Genomic DNA, 19,926 nt, shown 5'->3' on the forward strand with positions numbered 1-19,926 from the left:
TTTTAGATTACTAAATCACCATGTTTGTTATAGAAGTTTAAGGAAATTTTGAAAAATATACATAAGAAAAATATCAAATCATTCATAACTCTCTAACCTAAACATATTTGCTGTAAAAACATTTTTTCTTTACTTTGGGAAAATAATTACAAATGAACTTGGAGATTTTTGCATTTCTTTCAAATAAAAACCGTTTACTGTACAAAGACCCATACAGATGAGAAAATGAGCTTGATATAGCTTGGATAGGAAAGAGGTGGTGACATACAAAGTCAGAACTTTTAAAAAATAAAAAAAGAGACTGGCATGTAAGAAAACCTGAAATATTTTGAACATGGTAGCTTACTAATGATCACTGTTAGACTTGTCCTTGAATCACACCAAACATTCAATTGCACTAGTCACATCAAACATTCAATTGCACAGAATTCTTCTTGAAGATTTGCTCATAGTTTAACCACACTGCTGTGAAAATGTACATCCAGGAAGCCGATAATAGAATGGTAAAACATCATTAATTTGAGGGATACAGCCTTATCGATAAAATTGTCTTTATTATTGTAATTATCCTTGTGGTGCATTTGGAAATTTTCCCAAGTAATTCCCTTTGTTTCCATTGCAACAGAACATGGGAAAATCATCTGGTCATTTATACTTCATTTAAAATGTATTATACTTTTTTGTGTGTGTGTGAGACAGTCTTGCTTTGTTGCGCAGGCTGGAATTCAGTGGCGTGATCTTAGCTCACTGCAACCTCCACCTCCTGGGTTCAAGCAATTCTTCTGCCTCAGCCTCCCAAGTAGCTGGGACTACAGGCATGTGCCACCACGTCCGGCTAATTTTTATATTTTCAGTAAAGATGGGGTTTCACCATATTGGCTAGGCTGGTCTTGAACTCCTGACCTGGTGATCTGCCCTTCTCGGCCTCCCAAAGTGCTGGGATTACAGGCATGAGCCACTGCATCTGGCCAAAATGTATTATACTTATTAAACATCCTTAAGCTTTGAGGATATCATGAGGAATTCAACTTCCTAGTTAAACACTTACTTTAAATAAAATGTGGCATCTAGTGGTACGCATAACCTTCAAATGAGCCAAAATTAATGACTTGTGATTCTGAACTAAGTTCATAGATTTACTATTACCAAATTCCTGGAAACACTTATAATAACTATTATTGTTGACAAGATAGTTTCAAGGACATTAATATAGCAGCATAACATGATTATTTTATATAATAATGTGATGATAATATACATATGGTTGCTACATTTTGAACATAAAATTTTTATTTTCTACAGAACTGTGTTATAGATTTTCAAAAACTGAATAGTGATATTTTTATGTAGCCAAAGAATAATGTTAAAACTATACAATGTTTCTTCTTGTTACATAATTTAAGGATAACAGTCACTGATTTCTCACCTACTCATGAATATATGTATGTGTGTACATACATATATGAGCAAGCCCATGCCTACTATACAGACTATCTGAATATGTAGATATGAAAGATAAGTGTCCTGAAACTTTTCTCATTATTAACCCAAGTATTAAAAACAATGCTGACCCTTTTGCTGTGAACTCTTCTGAGCCAGATACATGAAAAAGAGTGAATATGCAAGAGAGGACAGAGCTATTTAGATCTCCAGTTTTTCTTTCTTTTTTTTTTTTTTCAGTGTAAGGACTAAATTTATTTTTAAGACAATTTGAACTTCCATTTTGTTAAATTGTTCTTAATTATTACTTCTTATTAATAACTTCTTCTTTGAGTTTCTCTGCAAGCAATCTCCTCTTTAGTAATGTTTGCTTCTCCTCTGCTGTCATTTCTGGTTTCTCTGTCATTTCCTCTACCTCCCCAGTGGGTTTTCCTTTCTGCTCCACATTTTGTATCAGTTTAGTCCTCATATCCTTTCTCATGGACATCAACTTATCTCTCTTCTGCTTGAGATAGTCTTCTCGTTGCCGGAGTTCTTCTGTTCCAAGTACTGATAAATTTGCTATTGGTCCTTCAATGCTCGCATGCTCTAAGCCAGGAATTTTCAGGCCTTTTTGTGGGAGGAAGGAAGTTTCAGACCTTTCCACTTTTCTTCCCAAAGGTTCTATTGACTGATTAGCAAAATGCACTTTAACTTCTGAGGGTGGGTGTGCAAAATGTTCAGCATCCCCTTGGGAATTATTCATTATTGCAGCTTCACTGGAATGTACTGTGGGCTCTTCTGTTTTAGCCTCTGATAACTGTTTTTTCCTGTTCCTTTCTTTTTCCTGGTCATATTCCTCTTGATTTTCTAAGAACTTCCCTCAGGATTTTCATCTCTTCGTGTTCAAGGTCACTGACCACATCAGAGCCATCGGTTAAGCAGTAAGGTAATACACCATTTGTCTCTTGAATTATTCGAATGGCTTGCAGCTGCATTTCAATGTTTTTCTGGACCATCATTGCTTTAAAGATAGTAAAATCTTCTGCTGCCAACACAGGTTGCAAAATGGCCTGTGATATATGGGTCTTTGCAAGAGGAGAAGTACATGCTTCTTGAAATTGATCTTCATTAATTCCAATTTCTTTGAGGTAACCTTCTAACAGCTTTTCAACTAGTTCTTTGTATTCCTGATGAATCTCTGTATAGGTCAATTTGCTTTCTTCTTCATCATCAAGATCTCCAGTTTTTCTTGGGTGTTAGGAGAAAAGTATAATGAGGTGATAAGCACTGACATTTTCCTCCAAAACAGCATTAATTATTTCAAAGGGTCATCTTGATGCCAAAGAATGATCAGAAATCACAAACAAAATTATTTATTGAAATACAGCTGTATTTTCAGAATTTTACTAATTTCTAGTTTAGTTAAATATGGTATTCACCAATTTGAACTGGGGCTAAAAGACAGTCTCCGGGCCCAAAAGATCACTTTTTACATTTGAGTTTGCCTGTAAATAAATAAATGAGAATTGTACAAGGTGCATTGGGGAATTTCAAGCCGGAACAGAGTACAACGAGAACAGACATGAGGCTGATAACAAAATTTATGCTAATAGAGATTAATGGTTGAGGTTGTAAAATCAAGTTCTGTAGCCTTCAGAACATATTTTCTGATGATTTCAAATTAGTGAATTATTTCCTTTCTTGTAATTTCTATTCAACTTAAAGGTCATGATACATATTTTTATGTATTATATACTTTCTTAAACTATAGGAATTTTTATATCACAAAATTAATTGTAATCACTCTTGAGAAGAGGAGTCATTGTTTCTGATGTTGTGTTTCTCACCATCCATCAACACGAATGTTCAACAGAAATTTCTCAATGCTTTTAAATCAGTGAATTAATCAAATGATTAATAGATGAGATAAAATAAACCAGTTGTTTTTATAAAATAGTATAAATCAAGAATCATGTTTTTCTAAACTTTGATTTTTAATATTTATTTTTTTCCTAAGCTACCATGAGTCTTCAAAGATTCAGTTTGCATCTTTTTAAAATAAATTGTGATTAAAGATGAATTAATAATAAATATTATTATTCTAATTAATAATAAATTAGATTTTTTACGTTTGTTGCAATCGCTAACTACACGTTTTGTTTCCTATATTACACTCCTAAAAGCTTATAATTTAATATAATAGCTTGTGATATATACTATATATGTATATACACACATACATCTATTCATGAGTAGGCTAGAAATTAGTGATTGTTATCCTTAAATTATGCACCTAGAAGAAAAGGCATCTGCAATGTTTACATATACACAGGACACTAATTAATACTCCTGTCTTCACTGTCACTGTCGAAACCTGTATTTTTTATTTCCCGAGTTTAAAAATTATTTTAAAAGTGTAGCAGGCTGGGTGTGGTGACTCATGCCTGTAATCCCAGCACTTTGGGAGGCCGAAGTGGGAGAATCACGGGGTCAGATGATTGAGACCATCCTTCTGGCTAACACGGTGAAACCCCGTCTCTACTAAAAATACAAAAAAAAAAAAAAAAATAGCCAGGTGTGGTAGTACCCGCCTGTAGTCCCAGCTACTCAGGAGGCTGAGGCAGGAGAATCCCTTCAACCTGGGAGGCGGCGGTTACAGTGAGCCGAGATCGCACCACTGCACTCCAGCCTGGGCAACAGCGTGAGACTCTATCTCAAAACAAAAACAAAAACAAACACAAACAAAAAAGTGTAGAAACAGGTTTTATAATATACCAAAATCATTTTAAAGAAGAAAGAAAGAAATTGCAAAATAGACTCCTCATATAATCAGATAATCCAAAAATGTTTAAGCCAAAAAAAATTGTCTTCATAAAGAAGAAAATGGTATTAAAATTTGTGGATAGTGGTAGGAAAAAAAGACAATTTTGAAGTTATCTTTAAATTATATTTAATATGTTCAATTTGTCTTTCAGAGATATTTTAGGTTATCAAAATGACAAATTAAATTATTAGAGTACACTAATTTAGTGGGTTAAAAATGTAAATGAAAAATTGCCATATAAGTCAACTGTTTTTTAAAACAAGGATGAACACTTGTTGATTTGTAGTCCACTAAAAATAGAGATAGTTACCTGTTGTTAAAATTATTTAATGTTTAATAATTTACTTTTTATTATATGTTAAGTTCTGGGATACATGTCCCAGAACTTAGAGTAAAATAATTTACTTTTCTCTTCAGAAAACAACATTTGTTTTCAAAAATACTTGCATTTTACTCAATAAAGTATTATTTCAATTAAATAAAATGAATATACATCCTTTACGTTAGCTAAATTAGTTTGGCTTAAAATGTGTGTCTCTGATGTAAAGAGGTATTAAAATAATGTAGGTACTTACAGAAAACATACCTTTGCTAAGGTTAACTTTGTGAAGCAAATGTTAAAATCAAAATGTTAAAATCTTGAAAATTTAGCAAAAGTTATATACACATATTATTTAATATACATACTGTTTCAAATAAAAGCTTAGTTTAAATGAGTTCAAGTTGTACACCAATCTCTTCAGGTAAAGCATCAGACATTGAGGCTACTTTTAATTTTATAAAGTGAATTCATAATAAAAATGTCTACAATATATTAATATTTTAATTTCAGAAATGTATATTTTTATTATAATAGTGAATATCACAGATAAGAAAAGAGCAGTGATAAACAGACTGAGGTTTTTTTTTTAGTGAATGTCAATATGCAAAGTAAAAATGCTTCAAGTCAAGGACAGCAGTAGTTGTGTGAATTCTAACACGCAGTAATATCAAGTTAAGCAGAAATCACATTTTGAAAAGCCTCGACATGTACTCAAAATGATATTGTGTGATAAAAGAATTGATGAATGGAAAACACTTCTGAATTTCCTAGTACTCTCTTGAGACTTCCCAATTCTAAAGATTTAATAAATGCTGAACAAAGTGTGGGGATACCTTTTAAGCCTCATCTATCACTAAAGAGCCACAAAGTTATATCCCAAAAAATAGTTTCATGCCATAAATTTTACTAAATGTATTGAGTTATCCAAAAATAAAAGGTCAATCTTGAAAACAGTCTGATTTTTGGCATTTTGATACATAAAACCATTTATTATTTTATACAATTGAATAATTGCTTTAATCGCTTACCACAGTAATTGTATTTTCTAATTAATTGAACCAACAAAGTTTTACTTATGTTAAACCTCTAAATATTGACTATAATTTGATTATAATTTCATAATTATTTATTGTGAACTCAAAATATGTTTAAACATAAAATATTTTTAACCTATATCATCAAGGGTATATAACAAATTAAAAGTATACTAAAATTTCATTACTTATCTACTGGATTGGTAAAAATCCTATATTATCAAGATGCACTGGAGAATACTGAGTAATGTAATTTTGAAACATAATTGTAAACAACTCATTATATTTCAAATATAAGTTTTCTAATATTTTCAAAAGCTGTGGTTGCTAAAGAGTCTAGAACTTCTATGCCCCAGTTACCTCCTGCCAATGGAGCATTAGTGATTGTGCTAACCCAATATCAGATTCAAGATGTGAAATTCAAAGTATTTGAATGTTTCCCAGGCTGATCTTCACCCAGTACATTCACTGGCTTTGGTGATGTAGAAACACATGTATCATGCACATTGTATTTATAACCATCTGCGGAAACACGACTATTTTTTTTTAACTGTACGATTTAGTTCAAGAATCTTATTAAAGTAAAATGGCAGGCTTTCAGATGTAGTGGAATAAAACCTATTTCTATTATTCCAAACTATATATATAATATATATATAAAATATATATATCTAAAATTCCAAACTATATACATATATATATGGCTATACTAGTTTACCTTCCCATCAACAGAGTGTAAGAATTCCTCTTTTTCCACATCCTAGACACCATATATTAATTCTAATCGGGGTGAGGTAATATCTCATGGTAGTTTTGATTTGCATTTTCCTAATAATTTGTGATTTTGAGTATGTTTTTGATATGCCTGTTGGTCATTTGTATCTCTTCTTTTGAGAAATGTCTATTCAGATATTTTGCCTATTTTTAATCACATTATTATTATTATTATTTGCTATCTTGTAATTTGAGTTTTTTATATATTCTGGATATTAATCCCTTGTCAAACGGCATATAGTTTGCAAACATTTTCTCCCATTCTTTAGATTGTTTATTCTGTTGATTGTTTACGTTGGTTGTAGAAACCTTTTAGTTTGACTTAATCCTATTTTTCTATATTTGTTCTTGTTACCAATTTTTTTTTTTTTTGGGGATAGAGTCTCCCTCTGTCGCCCAGGCTGGAGTGCAGTGGCGCGATCTCAGCTCACTGCAAGCTCTGCCTCCCAGGTTCACGCCATTCCCCTGGCTCAGCCTCCCGAGTAGCTGGCACTACAGGCGCCCACCACCACTACAGGCACCCGCCACCATGCCCGGCTAATTTTTGTATTTTTAGTAGAGATGGGGTTTCACTGTGTTAGCCAGGATAGTCTCGATCTCCTGACCTTGTGATCCACCCACCTCGGCCTCCCAAAGTGTTGGGATTACAGGCCTGAGCCATCGTGCCCGGCCATTACCTATGTTTTTTAAGTCTTATCCAAAATATCCTTGCCCAGACCAATGTCATAAATTGTTTTCTCCATGTTTTCTTTTAGTAGTTTTATAGTTTGGGGTTTTATAAGACTTTAATCAATTTTGAGTTGATTTTTTAAGGTTTTATATATATAATTTAAAACCTTTAATTATATACACACACACGAACACACACACACACACACACACAACCATCAATTTAAATGTTATCTTTCAAAAGAAATTGTTCCTATGGTACTTAATACAAGATAAAGATGTTACATAGAAAAAAAATACTAGAATTCTTTAAGGGGTGACCATCCAAAAAGATGCATGCCATCCTTTTGCACTTAAATATGCCGTGTTTTAAATTTTTGAAGAGGAGAGGAGGGAGGGGAAGGTATTGTCATTAGCAATACATGTGGTCTAGAATGCAAATCATGTAGACTTTTGTATGTTGATGTTATGAAACTAATAGTTCTGAATTTAGCAAAAAAAAAAAAAACTCCAAGTAGGAAGAAAAAATAAATATATTTATATAAAATATAGGCACTGTGTTATATATGGGAACTATATTATTAGGCATTCACTGTGTCATAGTTCAAGCTTGGTTTTTATTTAGCTGGACATTGCAGACTGCGAAAACAAAAGGACCAGCATTTTCATCTTGCACATTTTATTAGCACTTTGTTTAAATAACAAAAAGTACTGCTGGGAGGCCAAATGTAGAGCTCACAGGCCACATCAACTGATGAACTCCAGGATGCTGTTCAGACCTCAATATTTTCTAGAATACTAAAAATGCTGGCAACAAAATAGAAAATGTATAAGATTAAAAGAAAACGATTAAAACACATTCAAAATCCTCATCAGACATTAAATTATTCTCCTAAAATCATGCAGTTTCTATTTCATTGTCTATCCAAAACAAAATAACCATAGTAATTGGAATGTCTTCTTTTATTTATAATGCCGACATATAAGGTGGTCCTGTCAAGATTGTTTTCATTTTGTTGTTTTGAGTTTTTATAGTCTTTACTTTTATTACTAAGAATTTCACTGCTGGCTTTTGTGTTTATTTTTGGAGAAGAATTTCAAACATATGAGGTTAATTTGAGTGTTTTTTACTGTTTAAAAACAGTGAAAGATCTACTAATAGTCTATAATTATTAATTTCAGTATCTGTAAACAAATGTTGTCTAAAGTTTATTAAGTTTGTTAGTAAATAATTAGTAGGCCAATAATTTCAGTGTCATTGATTCATGACATATTAGCCAAATTGTATTTGTATGTAGAAGGTTTTAATCAGCAAGGGGGCACTTTCTGAGGTTCTCTGTATGGCCCTGTGACGCTACACATCTGATTTCTCTTTTCTCTGAAATTTTCACTGGAAATTGTCCCGTCTTCTATTTTGATCTCCAAACAAAGCTTTATTCTTCCTTTCCTATGTAAACTCCTATTTGTCCTGTGAAACCTGTTTCACATACCTTATCACTAAAAATTGTCAGCCTTATCTGATTAGCCAACCGATATTTATTTTATCCAGTCACTGAGTTATTTGTATTCTTCAGTCTCATAATTTGCACACTGTATTTGTGTTTGACCTGTTTCTCCTAGGAATATGAGAATTCCTCACATGCAGAAATCATATTTTTTTCTGAACTCCCAAGACTTAGCATAATTTTGTCCTTGTATAGAAGAAACTAAATATTTGAACATATCAGTAAGTGGAAACTTCCATGTATCCTCAAAATGATGTCTCTTGTAAATAATATCAACGGCAGGTTCCAAGACTCGCCATTCAGATGGTATTTTCCACAAGCGTCATTGTAAGAACAGTATCTCATTGTAGATGAAAAACTTTTATTTTTAACCACACAAAATGGTCAATAACCACCCAAACTGAAAGTGCCCCTTGTCATTTGGGGGATTCTGTCCCAAAACAGTGGTTAATTATAATGTCACTGTATGGTCAGAAGCAAGTACTTAATCTTGGGCAAGCTCTACTGCAGTTATTCTTTGAGCTATGCCTAAATGGAGAGATTAGGAATTACCTTCTCATATTCTAGAATTTAGCTATCCCTATGGTACAGTTCAAATACTCGACAAATGTATGCCATTTTAAAGGCCTCTACTCTGTCACCGTGATACCATCCATTACTGCATTTTGTTTTCATGTGATAGCAAAACAAGTGATATTCGATAAGTTATATATGAGAAATATTCTTATTTTTCTAAGAATACTTTTTCCAGGATTTTTATTGTTTGAGTCATAGGTTAACTAGAGAATAAGAGATTTAGACACTTAGAGCTAATATAAAATAGTGAAATCTTTTTCTACTAAATTTGAATAATAGAATTAAAATGAATAATCCCAAATATTTTGTGTTCTATGCCAGAAAGGGAAGAAGGAGACTTAGAATTGATAGACAAAAGTCATTTTTTTAAAGAAAGTTTGTTTTATGCCGAGGTACAAGTGATTATAGCAGTGTGCATTTTTGTACTAATTACCACTTATTTATATATGATACATGCCTCCAAAAGACATACTGTTTCACATAAAAATAATAACCATCATCTAGAATATATTCTAAGGAAAACAACACATTTTAATGAAAATAATGACTACCAATATTATTGCACACTTACCATGTGCCAGAAACAGATATTTTAGATGGATTATCTCAATTAAACTTAACAAAGATATTATGAGGTAGATTTATTTCATTCCCATTTTGTTAAGGCTATTTTCAAAAGTCTACACCATTTCCCACTCTCACAAGTAGAACTATGACATTATTCCATCCTTGCCTAGTAGAATAATATAAAAATATCATTTATTAAATATTTTCTAATTTTATGGGTACACATGGTAAAATATAAAATTGATTTCCTTGGAGATTTTTTCTAAAAATCAAGGCAAATCACCTCTTTATTTCATAGTCTTTCTCCCATCTTAGAGCTTTATTGCAGGAGGAATATCATGTAGAAAGCAGCATTTGAGTTGGCAGCTGAAACAGGATTGGAGCTCTCTGCAAAGCAAAAATCCCAGAGTATTTTTGCATGCTTGACACGGTTTATGAGAACGCTTTTACTGCCTGTATTAATAGCAAGTAATTTCTGAAATTTCAAACTAATTCAAGTGTTAGTGGTGAGTTAAAATGGAAAGAGTATGAAGTCGGGAGTGAGTCATCTTATTTTACTGCTCAGACATTTTTGGCACATCTGGAGTGGCCCTTAGGAAAGTATTGATTGCTCCAGAGATAGTTTTGTGCACATGCCCACTTTATTACAATTAGTACACCACTTCATATAATTCCTACTACAAGTAGTTTTAATCAGATATTACGCCACCCTCCTCCATCCTACCTGCTATCCCCTATCCAGTTTTGTTTTATTTTTTTATGGAATTTTTAATTATCTGAAATTATTTATTTGTAAGCTTTTGGTTGTTGTTTATGTCTCCCCACAGGAATGTAAAGTACCATCCTATCCTTGTTCAACACTGTATCCCCAGGACCATGGCCTGACATGTACTAGGCATTTTATAGTAAGATGTTTATGAACCTGTTATACAGCTAGTTAACGGGCTAAGCCAAGACCGTAATGGCTGACTGTCAAATAGGCTTATTGGATAATTGATTCAGGACAGTGATTTTGTATCATACTTTACATCTTAGAATTTAGGCTTAATCATTTTCTCACTCCTTTCATCTTGAAATTTATATTATTATTCTCTTTTTTTCTTTTCTCTCCTCTCCCTCTCTTTTTCTTGCCCATTTTCTTCATATTCCACTGAGCTCCTCGAAGAATTCAAGGCAAGTATTTCTACATTTTTCAGTTCTGGCAAGGTTTGACTGATCTGAGTGTCACATGCTTTTAACAAGTACTCTATTGTCTATTCATGAAATTGGGTGACAATGTATTTACTTGAGTCTAGACAGAGTTGTTAATCAGTTTTGACTTATTGTTTTCCCCCCAAAAACTATCTCAAAGTAAAATTTGATTTGAATGCAGAGCAAGTAGCAGATATTAAACAATCTTCAATTCTAATATGCTTAATAAACACATAAACCTTGGAGACTGATTTATTTGAATGAATGTTTATAGAGAAAATATAACACACTTAAAGACACAGTTTTTATGTTAGGCCATGTTTATGTGATCTCCGAAACATCCCACTTCAAAGAGTCAAAGAGTTCTTTGTAAATAGAGGCAGGCAAGTCATTTCATTATCAAGCTATTACATCAACACATCAGGATTCCTTCTGAATGCAGACTGTTGATATCCTTCTGTCTCCTTTCCAGCTGGCACTTTTGGACACTCCACTGATTTTTTCAGTTTTCATCACTTCAACAATACAGTCTATTTATCATCTCACATTTTTAAAATCTTTCTTATGTTACAGGATCAAATGCCATATATCCAGACAAATTCTCTCATCTTATACTCCAATAATAGACTTGGATTTTCATTATAAATTATTACAAAAATACCTTCCTATCACTGTAATACCATTGTACCATTATAGCAAAATGACATTTTCTCTCTCAGGTAAAGAAAATAAATTATTGTTAGCACTTGTTTTGATATACTGAAATGTAATAGATGTTTCCTATTTTGCAACAGATACAAATTATCTATGGAAGGAAGAAGTTCATTATTTCGTCAGACATTTAGTCATAAAGAAAACAATATCTACCTCACCTATACTTAATGCTTTAGTACAAAATATAAAGCATTGGAAAAACTAAATAAGTAAAACGATGCTTTCGGCTTCAATTTTGGATAATAAAATAGGATTCTATTGTTTTGTTTTGCATGTCTTTTTTTGTATTTTGTTTGTCTTGTTTGGAAGAGGAAAGATTATTCTTCCTAGAAATTGTATTCCTCAATAAGGATTTTGAATGTCATAACATACTGTACCCTGTGGTCTCTTAGTGAAACCAAGATGTTGCATATCACCTACAAATGTTATGAGGAGGTGTTAAATACAGGTCAATAAGTAGCCTGATTTTAGGGTAGACTATGATTAATTGACTTTTTGAATGCCATGGCTAAGGTAGATTATGTTTCACGTATCAGTTGCCACCTTTTTCTGAAGCAAATCAGAGTAAGTGCCTAACTCTGCCAAGCTCATCCTACTTGGTATGTCCTGCAATATTTGCTTCTTTGTTGTCATTTTAATTTCTTTTGCTATTATCTTCCTTTGATAATGAAACACAGAAGTTCAACTTATTTCTTATGATAGTTGCTATTTTTCTAAATATGGACATTCTCCTACACTCTCAGTGGGAGTGAAGAATGAGATCCCATTATTTTTCAATGCTGAGTAAAGGAAATGCATGTTGTTTGTATCTTGTAATGAGAAAATTTCTAATACATTTGGCCACTTTTGCTTCATGTTGCACAAAATATAGCTCACGATATCTATGTAGAACAATTTGTAGAGCTCTTATAGACATCACAAAAATACAGATTAATGATGACTTGCCAGCACTGGCTAGGTAGAAAGAAATTTGGCAACATAATCTGGATTAACCTATGTCAATTTTTATGAAATATTTTATTATTCCTTCAAACTTAGCATGGGAGAATATGCAGAAAGGCACATAAAGAAGACTTTAATTTTAAAAATAAATCATGTATGGTCTTAAAACAGTAGTAGAAACATAGTAAATGATATGCCTGGTGAAACTGGATGAATGAATTGTCCATAAAAGCAGCAGAAAGGAAAGCTTATTCAGGATCAATGAAGCCTTGAAGTACTCTTGTTGAGGTAGGATACTAAATAAAACTTACAGAATTTCAGTGTTATTCTAAAATCTATCTCACAATCCATATTGTCTTTTTTCAAATGCACAAAATAGTACTTTTGTGACTGTAATGTTGTATTTTAACATAAAACCACGATAAAGATTGAATTCTATATAAACATTTGCAAATAATCTAACAAAATCCTTTGTGTATGCTTTCCAAAGGAAGTTATAAATTTATTAAGACAATTTTCTTGATCTCAATTTATCTATATTTAGTCCTTTAACTAACATCCACATTTTCAGTGTTTGATGTATTATGTCACTACCTTAGCTCAGGTTGCTATTACAAAATGCCATAGACTGTGTGGCTTATAAAATAAGCATGTATTTCTCACAGATCTAGCGGGTTGGGAAATCCAAGTTCAGTTCCCTCTTGGTTTGCAGTCAGCCACCCTTTGACTGTGTCCTGGTATGGCTGAGAGAGAGGGATCTAGTCTTTCCTCCTCCCCTTATAAGGACACTAGTTCCACCATTGGGACTCCATGCTCATGAGTTTATCCAAGCCTAATGATCTCCCAAAGGGCCTGCCTGTAATTCCATCACGTTGAGGAGTAGGGGTTCAACATATGACTTTTGTGGGGAAACAGCCTTCTGTCCATAACAACCCTTTACTAAGGAAACAATTAAAAGACGGTTTAACTTTTCTTTTATCTTCCTTTTCACTGCCATTTCCCAAAATAAAGCTTTTCTCTTAAAAAAATTGCCACTTATTTTATGGTCTTATTGCTATTGTCTTATTTAATTTAGAATGAAGTAAATAAGTTCAACATTGCAGTAAAAAGATATTTTTCTCCAAGATCTACCCTAAGAACCTAGTGACTCCTGGAGTAAATCTCATGAAAGAGTGCTTCCTCTAAATCCTGACAATACTGGGCCCCTCAGAATTTTTAACTCACAGAGATTAGGCACATAGTAGGCACTCATAATTGCAAGTTTTATTAAATTTTTCTAGAAATTAGCTTATGCTAGTTTCACATACACATCTAAATCTTTTTGTATTCTAATTTACGAATGGAAATTATATTGTGGAATTATCAGATTTTTTAAAAATGTAAATAGAAAATACCATGTTAAATGTCATATAAATGCTGAAGTAATATAGTTTGCCATGTAAAGAAGGGGAAAAAAACTCACAAAATGTTGTCCTTTCAAAAATACCATTCCTTTCTACAAAGGGGGAAAACTGAATACAACTTTCTTCAGTGGTAAAAGTAAATTGAAGTATTATTTATGATTTAATGCTAAGAAAAATTTGACTGAAGGATAAAGTCAAGTGAGAACACTGATCTTAAATGTGTAACTGACTTAAAAAAGGATACATAAATGTTAAACTTGAGGCTGAGGTTTATGAAAAGTCTATTTTTATTCATTATTGGTATTTTTAGCTTAAATAATGATCTGTAAAATTAAATAAGATATTTTGGTCAATCCAGTAATTAAAATACAGTTATTTCCCTCACTTTATATATTGTCAGCCTTACCACAAACCACTTTACTGAATGTTCTATTTATTTATATTAATATTAATGTAATTTCTTTATTATTTTTGGTAAAATTACTCACATAATTTCTAAGAATTTATGGAAGAGTAGTAGAAAAGTAACATACCTGTCTCTAAGTTAAGTTCAAATGGCTATCATTTCTCTGTGGGCAGAGGCTACTATTTTCATGCCAACAAATAGTGGCTGTTCAATGTGTTTGTGCAACTGAATTCATATGAAGTTAGCTAAGTCCAGATTACATGTCTATATGATGATGTTTAATCGCAAATATGTAAAGAAGGAAAGGAAATAATGGGATGTACTGTCTATATAAAAGAAAACGGAGTGCTGAACATATACCATCACCATTAATTTTTCATCTGAAATCAATATTTATTAAAATCCATATATAAATCTGTGTGTCAACATGTGAAATAAGTGTAAAGTTTGTAAAATAACTACTTTCTTATATAGTGGAGATGAAATTATTTTTACGTTGAATAGGAAGGAAAGTCTAATAAAAAATCTATATAATTCATTTTTTCCCATTTTATGAAATATGTTCATAAATCTGACTCCTAATTTGACAATCTCAGAATGCACATGTCATGTGGCATTTATACATGCATTAATACGTAAAGCTTTGATGTCTTTGAATTCAAAATCGTGCTCTCAAGCCATGAAGTGTATCCATGCTACACAGACATAGATATATTTTATTTTTTAAAAATACAACTATCAATGGTGATTTTTTCCTTTTCCAATGAAATACTTTGCAACTTTTTAAGTAGATTCATGATAATTATCAATTTTTTACTTATTTATCCAGATATTTATTTAGTATCTACTTTACTCCAGTGTTGTATTCTTTGTCGGGATTATAACAGTGAAACACAAATATTCTGTCCATACTGAACATGCATTCTTTCATTGAACAATGACTGTAACTGCACAATTGAATGGTCTCTTAATCACATATGCTTAGCATTAATATCTGTCATGATTACTGAAATGTGTTTCACTCATTTGTACTCTTCACATTAAATAACCCTCAGGCGAATGTATGAGTTTTGAATCTCATACCTGAATTGTGTGCAGCTGGCCCTTTTAAAAACAGTGTCTGAATATTAATTTCATGAAGGTAAAAAATGAAGGAGCTAATTAGGTATAGTACTCTAAAATTCAGACTTATAGTAAACATTTATCATCACTATAAAATGCAACGTTGAGGTTAAAGTCTAGTATTTATTTTGACCCATCTACTTCTAGGATGATGGGATATTTATAAATATATTAAAGATAATCTTATTGTTTCCATCTAGAATTTCTTAAATCTGTCATCCTTGAGATTTCAAAACATTATCTGGCCAGTGAGCTTCATTTGTGACAATATGTAATAAATATATATGTAATATGTCATTTTTCAGAAAATCCTGTCCAGACATTGTCAGTTATAACAACTGAATTTCTAACTACCATCAAATTGTTTAATATTGAATGATATATTAATATATTTATGCGTCTCTTTAGCAATTACACACCTCTGTGTTTTTGAAGACCGAGGAAATTCACTGATACACTTTCTAAGTAAATTTATTTTTAAAAAGTTTTTTGTTTTCATAAAATAATATGGTTAAACTCAAATAGAATTTTATCATTTGAATGAAAATATACTGAAAAATATCTTTAAACCAGAAGATATATATCATTCTAAGTATCAAGAAAATATGGGGAATTTTACAGAAACTTTGTACGTTACCAGATAGTTTTAACGTGTAAACACAAAGGCTAATAAGTAAAAATGGGAACTCAATTAAATTACTAAGTATGACAAGTAAATTAAATCAGTGTAAGGGTTGAAAATTCCACCCATAAGCATATGCCAGATGAAAATTGAGAAAATATGTTGTGACAAAAGATCCAAACTGAAATCAACTCCATATGAATTTAATAATGTTTTAACCATCTGACTCAATAAGCCCAAAAGTATAGCTAAAAATTAAAGTGATCTAAACTAAGACAAAGGAATAGGCTTCTGAGTTAAAATGTTAGAATTTATAACTGTATTCCAAATTAATTCATTAATTGATTAAACCACCCACTTGTTATTCAGTTCATGTTGTACACAACAAACCAAGTGTAGTAGTGTTATGGGATCCTTGAGTTGTTGCTTTTCCAGTCAGAAACTTCTGTGGCCACTGGTGCCTTTGCCCAAGTTTTTCTCGGGCCCATTGGGCCCACTCAGCCTGGCAGGCTGTGCTCAGCTCACACTACTGGCCTGGATCCCGCGCCTGCCAAGGGTGAGCGGGTTGTGAGGGGTTTGTGAATGAGCGAGTGTGGGGTCTGGCCACTGTGCACAGCCAGGAATACTGGCTGCAGTGGGGCTGGCAGCTCCAGGTGCTGGCACAGGCGCTGGCTCCCTGCAAGTGGGTACGAAGTGGTGTCCAGAGGCTTGGAAACAGCAGGAATCACAGAACCCTAAAAATGATGTGAAAGCCCTGGCTTGGGAAGCTCCTGGGTCTGGGCTCCCTGAAGGGCCAGAGTTCTTCTCTCCTCCCTTCTTTTCTTCTTGTCATTCACAATGTAGTGAGGAAGGGGCGTGTTTCAGCCCTGTTTGTGTTATGGCTCTTTTAGCCCCACCATTCATTAGGTCCTGAGTTCTTGTCCTGCATCCAGGAAGAATGAGGTAGACAGAAGGCACTAAGCTGCCTTCAGCACCCCCTTCAGCCTCCCTCCCATGCTTGTTGGCACCCAAAGTCCAGAGGGGGCTGAGGCAGCAGGGAGATGGCGTGTCAGCACTGTCACAAGCATTGGCACACCTGGCCAGATTGAGATAGTCCCCGGATTCGGCCTCAACTTTGCTCTGAGATTGGAGTGGACACTGACAGCAGGGAGAAGCCAGGTAGAGGGAGCAGGAATTTTTGAGCCTGTAGGCTCAAGGAGGTCCTTCCCAGGACCCCAAGAGTGCAGAGATGCCTGGGTCCACGGCCGTGGCCTGGTTGGCTGCAGCTGCTCCTGGGTGGGTAGGGCTCCTGCCTGCTTCTGGCCCCCAATATATAGAAATGCCTGGGTCCGCAGCCATGGCAGTGTGGCTGCAGGGGCATCTGGGTAATTCCTGCTCTGTCAGTGCAGTTTCCCGTGCTCAGGGCCACATAGTAGGGTGCCTCAGGCCCAGCTGCTGCAAGAACCTGCACCTGATACTTGTCGCCATGGACTATGTGTGGGGTCTGTGCCCCAAATTCTGAGCCTCAACCTCCAGGGTGGGCAGGTAGATTTGTGGGACATCAGTGGCACACACCTTGGTGATTCACGTGTGTGGTGCCCGTCTTGGGCAAACAAACCCAGGTGGGCAGCTTTTCTTTGCTGTTCTTCTAGTTTGCCTCCTCTCTGCATTTTCTTCACAGGGGTGGCAGGTGAGATGCAGGTGGCATGGTGGCCCCAAAAAACTCTGCACAAATGAACCTGATGCTCTTGGGGCCAGCCCCACAATTCCTGGCTGTGCCTTCAGCCAGGTGCTTGTGGGCTGCTGTGATGTGGTGGGTAGCGAGGTTGAGGCCACAGTGGAGGTTCTGGGCCTGGGAGCAGGTTCTGCCTTGCTGTGCGAGGGTGGGGATGGTACAGTTGGTTGTCTTGGGGGTGTGGGGCACAGGAGATGTGGGGCAGAGGGGACCCACTGAAGCCACTGCTGCTCCTACAGCTGCTCCTGCTGCCACCACCTGGGCCTCCCCCCTGCAGCCAGTGCGATGGCAAAGACTGCTCCAGATGGCCCACTGCTGCCATCAATAGTTTCTGTGATTAATGCTGTTGGAGATACTAAGACCGAGCAGTGTCTGTATCATACAGGGTCTTAATCTGTGAAAGGGCAAATAAGGCAAACTCAACAACTAACTTTAATATAACATGTTGAGAGGTACCATCATCCCCTTGGTCCCTGGGTTTTATAGGATTTCTTTTCATCATCTTTCACCCATAACTTGATACATTTTAATATGTGATGCATGTTTACACATGTCGATATTTGTACAAAGGTGTACAATCTGTCCCTCTTACAGGGTTAGGGTCCCTGTGATTGTTCTACTCTCTCCATAAATAAGTAGAAAGTTTTACTTCAGTTTGGAGTTGATAAACGGGAAAAAGAGGAAAGCTTATTTGGGAGACAAATTGACCCAGCAATTTTTTATCAGCTTTAGCACCTTGCTGTAAGAAAACTTTATTCTCAATTTTTATTATCTTTCTTTACACATTTTGTTTTTTTAATATGTTTCAAGTTTAAAAGTTAGTTTTAAATTTTAAGTTATCACCTTTCTCAAGTTACTGTTTTAAAAGCTCTAAATATCTGTTGCTATCCTTTTATCCCATGCTTAAAAAACTTGTTTACAAAATGGCCCAAATAATACTAAAGTAAAAAATCCTCACATATTAGATTTGCTCAATAACAAGAATGATTAATATATTTTCCCTGTCCTGATCATGATCTATTTAGCAACATAGATATTTAGGAAATGAACTCAATATATTAAATTAGTATTAGATCATAAATAATCAAATGATGCATTGAAGCTAAAAATACACATACATATTTCCTGGTTTAAATAAACCGACCCAATAGTCCCATAGATAGTTATTTTTGATAAACATAGAAATGGACTCTTCTGGTCTTAAAACTTGCAACTTATATTTTTTCACTTGAGTTCCTTTCTTAAGAAACAAGCTTATGGCCTCTCAGAGTATCAGAGAACTGAAACTCACCAGATCACCATATTCAGACAATGAGATGCTGAACGGCTCATTCATCATGATTGCTTCCTTGCCCCTCCCTAGTTCTTGTTTTCTTACGCACATTATCACATTCCTTCCCTGCTATGTAAGCCCCTCATTTTAGTTGGTCAGAGAGATGGATTTGAGACTGAGCTCCCATCTCCTCAGCTGCAGCATCTGGTTAAAGACTTCTTCAGCATCACTTGTCATCTTGGTGATTGGCTTTCTGTGTGGCAAGGAGAAGGACCTAGATCAAACCCCTGGTGTTTTGGTAGTAAAGCGTGTAGGGTTCCCAGATAAGTCACAACTAAATAGAGTTTTGTGCCAATAAAATGTATTTATTTGATAAGCAAGATAAGAAAGAAACTCTCAGGCAGACAGGGACAACTTAGGTGCAGAATCAAGGAGTAAAGCACTCCTAATATCAGGAGGAGAAAACAATTCATGGTGTGTAGATCATGGATACTGATTTGGTTGTACAAGATCAAGACAGAAATGTATATTTTTAGTTGACAAATTTGTATATATTTATCAGGTACAATATGATGTTTTGAAAACATCATATAATGAAATATATACTGTGGAATGGCCAAATCAAGCTAATTAGCACATACATTACCTCACATATCATAGAGGGATGCAAAAAGAAGCACAAATTCTTCAAATCATTGTTGGTTCTCAGTTGCATTCCCCAACACATGGTGACAGGGAAGGGTGTAGGGCATCTTTGATGAGATCACAGGTGTGGCCTATGAGGGGCTTGTGTGGCTCGGAGGGGCCTGGGCTTCCTTGTGTTACCTGTGGGTGCCCCTTGCCAAT

The 19,926-nt window shown here is 34.4% G+C and overlaps 1 protein-coding gene across 1 annotated transcript in view; it reads right to left on the minus strand.

The window, feature by feature from the left end:
• Nucleotides 1–1,671: 1,671 nt before the first annotated feature.
• LOC116467503 (cilia- and flagella-associated protein 36-like) overlaps nucleotides 1,672–19,926 on the minus strand; it is a 58,204-nt gene continuing 39,949 nt past the window's right edge. The window contains 2 exon segments of the mRNA XM_058438170.1: nucleotides 1,672–2,282; nucleotides 2,284–2,670. Of these exon segments, the coding sequence (XP_058294153.1) occupies nucleotides 1,745–2,282; nucleotides 2,284–2,670 (925 nt within the window). The 3' untranslated portion in view covers nucleotides 1,672–1,744.

The sequence above is a fragment of the Hylobates moloch genome, unplaced genomic scaffold (assembly GCF_009828535.3).
Source record: "Hylobates moloch isolate HMO894 unplaced genomic scaffold, HMol_V3 SCAFFOLD_4, whole genome shotgun sequence".
Taxonomy (NCBI): Eukaryota; Metazoa; Chordata; class Mammalia; order Primates; family Hylobatidae; genus Hylobates; species Hylobates moloch.